General features: G+C 40.8%; 1 protein-coding gene across 1 annotated transcript in view; it reads right to left on the bottom strand.

Moving 5' to 3' along the window:
• The window catches only part of LOC112240550 (protein L-Myc-1b), a 22,562-nt gene extending 15,384 nt beyond the window's left edge, over positions 1 to 7,178 (bottom strand). Inside the window, exon 1 of the mRNA XM_024408822.2 lies at positions 5,612 to 7,178. Within this exon, the coding sequence (XP_024264590.1) occupies positions 5,612 to 6,251 (640 nt within the window). The 5' untranslated portion in view covers positions 6,252 to 7,178. The remainder of the gene's footprint in view (positions 1 to 5,611) is intronic.
• Positions 7,179 to 8,880: the final 1,702 nt, after the last annotated feature.

An 8,880-nucleotide genomic window follows, 5' to 3' on the forward strand; every position in this document is an offset into this window, starting at 1 on the left:
GTTAGTACAGGGTCAGTTAGTACCATACTATATACAGGGTCAGTTAGTACCAGACTATATACAGGGTCAGTTAGTACCAGACTATATACAGGGTCAGTTAATACCATACTATATACAGGGTCAGTTAATACCATACTATATACAGGGTCAGTTAATACCATACTATATACAGGGTCAGTTAATACCATACTATATACAGGGTCAGTTAATACCATACTATATACAGGGTCAGTTACTACTATACAGGGTCAGTTAATACCATACTATATACAGGGTCAGTTAATACCATACTATATACAGGGTCAGTTAATACCATACTATATACAGGGTCAGTTAATACCATACTATATAGGGTCAGTTACCATACTATACAGGGTCAGTTAATACCATACTATATACAGGGTCAGTTAATACCATACTATATACAGGGTCAGTTAATACCATACTATACAGGGTCAGTTAATACCATTACTATATACAGGGTCAGTTAGTACCAGACTATATACAGGGTCAGTTAATACCATACTATATACAGGGTCAGTTAATACCATACTATATACAGGGTCAGTTAGTACCATACTATATACAGGGTCAGTTAGTACCAGACTATATACAGGGTCAGATAATACCATACTATATACAGGGTCAGTTAATACCATACTATATACAGGGTCAGTTTCTATATACAGGGTCAGTTAATAATAATATATAGATATATATATATATATACAGGGTACAGGGTCAGTTAGTACCATACTATATACAGGGTCAGTTAGTACCATACTATATACAGGGTCAGTTAATACCATACTCTATACAGGGTCAGTTAATACCATACTATATACAGGGTCAGTTAATACCATACTATATACAGGGTCAGTTAGTACCATACTATATAAAGGGTCAGTTAATACCATACTAGATACAGGGTCAGATCAATACCATACTATATACAGGGTCAGTTAATACCATACTATATACAGGGTCAGTTAGTACCATACTATATACAGGGTCAGTTAGTACCAGACTATATACAGGGTCAGATAATACCATACTATATACAGGGTCAGTTAATACCATACTATATACAGGGTCAGTTACTATATACAGGGTCAGTTAATAATAATATATAGATATATATATATATATACAGGGTACAGGGTCAGTTAGTACCATACTATATACAGGGTCAGTTAGTACCATACTCTATACAGGGTCAGTTAATACCATACTATATACAATGTGCAGGTTCAGTTAATACCATACTATATACAATGTGCAGGGTCAGTTAATACCATACTATATACAATGTGCAGGTTCAGTTAATACCATACTATATACAATGTGCAGGGTCAGTTAATACCATACTTGCAGGGTGCTCCCGAGTGGCACAGAGTGAAAAGAAAAAGCCATATCTCAGACTGGCCAATAAAAATAAAAGATTAAGATGGGCAAAAGAGCACAGACACTAGACAGAGGAACTCTGCCTAGGAGACCAGCATTCCAACTAGACACTAATGTACTTGTCCTCTTGCTCAGTTGTGCACTAGGGCCTCCCACTCCTCTTTCTGTTCTGGTTAGGGACAGTACACGCTGTTTTGTGGAGGGAGTAGTACACAGCGTTGTACGAGATCTTCAGTTTCTTGGCAATTTCTCACATGGAATAGCCTTCATTTCTCAGAACGAATAGACTGACTCGTTTCAGAAGAAAGTTATTTGTTTCTGGCCCTTTTGAGCCTGTAAACGAACCCACAAATGCTGATGCTCCAGATACTCAACTAGTCTAAAGAAGGCCAGCTTAGTTGCTTCTTTAATCAGGACAACAGTTTTTAGCTGTGCTAACATAATTGCAAAAGGGTTTTCTAAGGATCAATTAGCCTTTTAAAATTATAAACTTGGATTAGATAGCACAATGTGCCATTGGAACACAGGAGTGATGGTTGCTGATAATGGGCCTCTACGCCTACGTCGAGTCATTAGTCATTAGTCATTTATAACATTAACAATGTCTACACTGTATTTCTGATCAATTTGATGTTATTTTAAATGGACAAAAAAAAATATTTCAATAACAAGGACATTTCTAAGTGACCACAAACTTTTGAACGGTAGTGTGAGATAAACAGAGTAGCAGCAGGTTGTACAGCAGCTTGCATGTGAATGTGTAGAGTCAGTATACATGTAGGAGCATATTATGTGTGAGTGGTCCAATGATGGTGTGTGAAGGGCCTTGTCAACGTGCAAAAATAAGAATTAAAAAAGGTACTAATACAAGGTTAACTCGGATCGTCCGGGTAGCTATTTTATCAGTCTTATGGCTTGGGGGATAGAAGCTGTTCAAGAGCCTGTTGGTGTCAGACTTGATGCACTGGTACAGCTGTGCAGAAGCAGAGAGAACAGTCTATGGCTTGGGTGGTTGGCGTCTAACAATTTCCCCTGGCCTTCCTGCAGCACCTCCGGATATAGAGGTCCTGAATGGCAGGGAGCTCGGCCGCAGTGATGCACTGAGCTGTCCACACCACTCTCTGTAGCACCATGCGATGGGAGGGTTAGTGGTGTTGCCATACCAAGCAGTCTAGATGCTCTCATTGGAACAGCTGTAAAACTATTTGAGGGCAGATGACAAACCTTTTTAACTCCCTGAGGGGGAAGAGGCGCTGTGGTCTTCATTGGACCATTTAACGTATTTAATGATTTGGACACCGAGGAGCTCTCGATCCGCTCCACTGCAGCCCCGTCGATGTAGAGTCCCCCCCTGGTTCCTCTAGTCCACGATCAGCTCCTTGGTCTTACTGACATTGAGATTGTTTGTTCTGGCACCACACTGTCAGGTCACTGACCTCCTCCTTGTAGGCTGACTCATTGTCACCGGTGATCAGGCCTACCACCGTCGTGTTGTCAGCCAACTTGATGGTGGTGTTGGAGTCATGAGTGGCCATGCAGTCGTGGGTTAACAGGGAGTACAGTTGGGGACTAAGCACACACCCCTGTGGTGCCCCCATGTTGAGGGTCATTGTGCCGGAGGCGAAGTTGCCTACCCTCACCACATGGGGTCGGCCGATCAGGAAGTCCAGGATCCAGTTGCAGAGGGCTGTATTCAGACCCAGAGTTCCTAGCTTGGTTACGAGCTTAGAGGGGACAATGGTGTTGAACGCTGAGCTGTAGTCAATGAACAGCATCCTCACATACGTAGGTATCTAGGTGGGTGAGGGCAGTGTGGGGTGCAATTGAGATTGCGTCATGGATCTGTTGAGGTGGTATGCAAATTAAAAGGGTGTCTGGGATGATGGAGTTAATGTGTGCCATAACCAGCCTCTCAAAGCACTTCCTGATTACAGATGTGAGGGCTACAGGGTGGTAGTTATCGTGGCATGAAGCCTTAGAGTTCTGTGTTTGCTCTGATTACGTACCCTGGAATACCTTCAGGTCCCGCAGCCTTAACCTGATTAAAGACCTTTCTCACATCGGCCTCAGAGAGCGAGACGCGAGATCCTCTGAACATTAATTAAAAACAAATCTGACCCCCCCAAAAAACAAATCTGGCTGGCAAAAAATGTGATGTTTAGTGCCAAAAGGAGCCCTCATCCAATATTCTCCAATGGGAGAATCTGTTTTTCTGTAGTCCCGTCCATTAAGTGCTGTCAATCAATATTATCCAACGTTACAGCCAATCAGAGCTGCTAACAGGGGTGCAGGCTCTTTCACCAAATCAGATCACTAAACTGCCTCATACACCAGAGCGTGCTTTGTGCTTAACTCAGCGATGTCTCAAAGAAACACTATGGGCTATCAGAAACGTTATCCTATCAACATCTGGCCTGCAACATGGCTTGTTTCGAAGTCTGCTGAGCATCATGATCGAAGTCATTAGGTCATCAGTACAGATCACTCCATGATGTCAGAGTTTTTAGATAAACTGAAAAGCTAACTTTGCAACGAGATGAAGTCACCACAGGGGTGATGCAGCTTATTACAGGGAGTTGTTCTCTACTGATTAAGGGGAGAGACGTGTCTTCAAAAAGCTAGGCAACTGAGAAATGCCATGCATTAAAAAAAGGTTTATGTGTAGAAAAATAGCAATAAACAAGACAGAAAATAACTAAATGATAAAGAAATAGAAAACAGAATATGATGCTGGTCAACTGAGATAAATGATTTCCTATGTGTAGAAGAAAGAAGAGATGAAGCTATGTACAATGGACAGGAAAGTAGAAATTCATGAATTAGGGTAATTTTCAAGCCCTTAAAATATTTTTTTTGCAACATTTCATGTTAATAAAAGTGCTTCATAAGATTAGAATTGTGTTTGTGTCTTTAAAAAAAATAATAATAATTATAGGAAGATCAATCCCATGTAGAACATATCTGACCCCCCTGTTAATAGCCTTTTTTTTTATAAATAAAAAATGTCTGGCCCCTTAAGAATATAGTTGAATAACCCTGCTATATACCATTATCATGCATGAGGTCAGATAGAGATAAGGACAGATTGGTTCCTTGGTATCTGTCTGTCAACCAACTAGTACTGATCTGAGGTCTATTCTGCATTTTCTATTAAAACACTTCTATGCTGAATGAGTGTACGCCTACCTGCACTGAGGAATCATTCATTCCTAGCTTTCTGGCACACAACCCCCTTTCATACAGTATTGAAATAGATGATACTACATATATGACTTAATAAATATGAATATCAAGCCTGGTATGAAACAGTGTCACACATTGCGAGAGATTTAACAAGGTGAATGAACCATTTGTATCACTGGTCTACTAGTCCATCACTAGTAAGTTGACCAAACCTAACTTCTGACACAATTGGTGCTGTTGCCACTTCAGTTCAGGAAGGAATGCCAAGACTCTGCACTGCAACAAGTCTCCATTGTGACATTCCACACACATTAGATAGAGAGAGACTAGTCACATGCCAACCTAAATACCTACACTGAAGACCAACGCAAAGTAGCTCAATGAAATGAAGAGAATGTAGAGAGCATATTTATTACAAGTTATTCAGCTTATCCAAGGAGAGATATTTAACACACACACACACACACACATATATATATATATATATAAGCATATTTATTACAAGTTATTCAGCTTATCCAAGGAGAGATATTTAACACACACACACACATATATATGTTAAATATCGCTTCTTGGATAAACTGAATAACTTCTAATAAATATGCTTATATATATAATATAAAATGTAACGTGTTTCTTTCAGTGTAGTTGAGGATGAGGACATGATAAGAACATTAAAGTGAACCATAAATTATACTTGAAAAGGGAGAGTAGGCCAGCACTGTTCTCTCTAGCAGCTGGTGTCTTGGACCATAGCCAATCAACAGATGTTTCCGATGGGAGGGTCATTTTCACAAAGCAGCAGGGGCTGCCAGGGGCAACGCAATGCAGTCACTAAGCCTTCAGCAGCCACATTACTACCAATACTGTTCAGAAAAACACATTGTGAAAACTGTCACCTACTAAAACGTTGTGGCCAGTAAGGTCACTTATGGCAAATTGGCTGCATCCACACTTATGATTGACATTATATGAGAGCTTTTCATAGTCAGTTTCACAGTCCAATGTTGAACTTATAACGTACCTGATGAGTCTGTGTGGGTCTCTGAACAGGAGGACACCGACGGTTTCTTAAACGTTCCCCCGGTTAGCGGGAAGGCGAGAACAGCAGCCGGGTCCACGCAATCAGTCGCAGGGCTACCGAGAACTGGAACAGCCGCGTCCACTGGCACCGTCACGCACTGCGCCCTCCCGGCGGTGGTGATTGCAGCTCCCAACGCCTGCATGGGTAGTTTATTCGGACAGGAGGCAAGCCGCTCCCCGAAAACTTTCTCCAGCTGCTTGCCCGCTGAGAAGCTGCTCCACATGCAGTCCTGTACGATAATGGAGCTCAGGTTCCCCAAAGCCTCGTCGGATGAGCTGAGTTTACACGGCACATCCTGGTCGTCCTCTTGACCCAAACACTGGGACACCCACTCGAGTTTGTCCCCCAGCGAAGGGCAGACCATCCCGAACCCGGCGGCCCCCTCCAAAGTCCGGATAGGGGACATGGGCGGGGTTGGTACTAGTTCAAATTTCTTCCATATGTCCTCGCTGGGCGCAGTGGATTTAGAGAAATCCTCGTCTGGATCGTGGTCGTCGTAGAAGTAATGTTGATAGTGGTCGTACTCCATCTCCCAGCCGGACTCATAGCGAGAGGCGGTGGTGGAGTTTATGCCCGGCATCTAGAGGTCAGGGCAGGCGTGGTTGAGGAAGCGCACTCTTCAACTGTGAACTGATCTCCGTTAAGACTATCCTACCTCGGAACAGAGAGACTTGGAATCAGCCTAGCACGTTGGACTGCTATAATAAACACAATAGTCTGTTATGCTAAAACTACATAACACCAAGTTTCGCAACATAGTTTGCATTACATAATACAACAGTCCAACTACACCGGGGAAATAGAGCCACAGTTCAGCAACCCTCTCTTTGTAGGCTAAAAAAACAAACGCTTATAACACCCTGTATGTCTCTTTCGGGTTACGTGGCTAATAAAATGTCGTTTAAATGGTTGCCAAAACAACAATTCCCAGATGTCTCAATAAATAAATAAAAGTTTTGCGTCTTCAGAGCAACACAACGTTTTACGGTAGTCAAAACAAACCGTTATCTCACAAAGCATTGAGAAAAAGCAAGAGAGCAAATAAATCCCAATCCACTGGTAGGCCTAAATCTGCCATAATTAAATAACAACAGGCGTGTTCACAAACCCCAAACTTCTGAAAACACTGCGATGTATGCTTTCTAGTAGTAGGCTATAGTAAATAAATAGAACACACTTCCGTCCGGGGATGAAGAAAAAAATTAAATGTTATCTTTGTTAAATATTTGAATAATCCTTTTAGCCTTGGTGAAATTGAACGGGCGTCTTCTTAATGAATTCCTATAATGCGTAGTAACCAACACAGCGACGCTGAAGCTTCTTGCGGTAAATTACACTCAATACATAGCTGTGGCTTTCAGTTGAACGCTCACTATTTGACTAGTATGCAGCTTTCGCACCAAACTGGGAAAAGTAACTCGTAGGTCTACTTTCCAAATCCAGTAACTTAGATAGATTTCACAATGGACACTTGACAACCCGACTAGTGCACTATATGATGCGGGAGAGAAAGACGGTGGTTTGCATAAAAGGCGTGGGGAGAGTAGAAAAGCCACGCCTGCCGTTTAAAGGGACATAGTCATTTCCAAGGAGTCCTTTTTTTTTCAAGGATGTCATGATGCAACATTACAAGACTGTGATTTAATAACCACGTGACGATGATATAGACCTCACCCGAACCCACGGCTAGTTCACCCTGCTGTGCGTCACAGCTGCGACCGAGAGACAGATATACAAGCCGGGTTGCGCCTGGTATTCTGCACTGAACATTTGACAAAGTCTCTAGCAGGCTACCTTCGGTTCTCCACTCTACACCTTAGACACTGTCTATACACACCATCCTATATAACTACTGTCTATACTGTCTATACACACCATCCTATATAACTACTGTCTATACACACCATCCTATATAACTACTGTCTATACACACTATCCTATATAACTACTGTCTATACACACCATCCTATATAACTACTGTCTATACTGTCTATACACACCATCCTATATAACTACTGTCTATACTGTCTATACACACCATCCTATATAACTACTGTCTATACACACCATCCTATATAACTACTGGCTATACTGTCTATACACACCATCCTATATAACTACTGTCTATATACACCATCCTATATAACTACTGTCTATACTGTCTATACACACCATTCTATATAACTACTGTCTATACACACCATCCTATATAACTACTGTCTATACTGTCTATACACACCATCCTATATAACTACTGTCTATACACACCATCCTATATAACTACTGTCTATACACACTATCCTATATAACTACTGTCTATACACACCATCCTATATAACTACTGGCTATACTGTCTATACACACCATCCTATTATAACTACTGTCTATATACACCATCCTATATAACTACTGTCTATACTGTCTATACACACCATTCTATATAACTACTGTCTATACACACCATCCTATATAACTACTGTCTATACTGTCTATACACACCATCCTATTATAACTACTGTCTATACTGTCTATACACACCATCCTATATAATTACTGTCTATACACACCATCCTATATAACTGCTGTCTATACACACCATCCTATATAACTACTGGCTATACTGTCTATACACACCATCCTATTATAACTACTGTCTAAATACACCATCCTATATAACTACTGTCTATACTGTCTATACACACCATCCTATTATAACTACTGTCTATATACACCATCCTATATAACTACTGTCTACACACACTATCCTATATAACTACTGTCTATACACACCATCCTATATAACTACTGGCTATACTGTCTATACACACCATCCTATTATAACTACTGTCTATATACACCATCCTATATAACTACTGTCTATAGTGTCTATACACACCATTCTATATAACTACTGTCTATACACACCATCCTATATAACTACTGTCTATCCTACTACTGTCTATACACACCATCCTATTATAACTACTGTCTATACTGTCTATACACACCATCCTTTATAATTACTGTCTATACACACCATCCTATATAACTACTGTCTATACTGTCTATACACACCATTATATATAATTACTGTCTATACACACCATCCTATATAACTACTGTCTATACACACCATCCTATATAACTACTGTCTATACACACCATCCTATATAACTACTGTCTATACACACCATCCTATATAACTACTG

Source organism: Oncorhynchus tshawytscha, linkage group LG31, assembly GCF_018296145.1.
Source record: "Oncorhynchus tshawytscha isolate Ot180627B linkage group LG31, Otsh_v2.0, whole genome shotgun sequence".
NCBI classification, from domain to species: domain Eukaryota; kingdom Metazoa; phylum Chordata; class Actinopteri; order Salmoniformes; family Salmonidae; genus Oncorhynchus; species Oncorhynchus tshawytscha.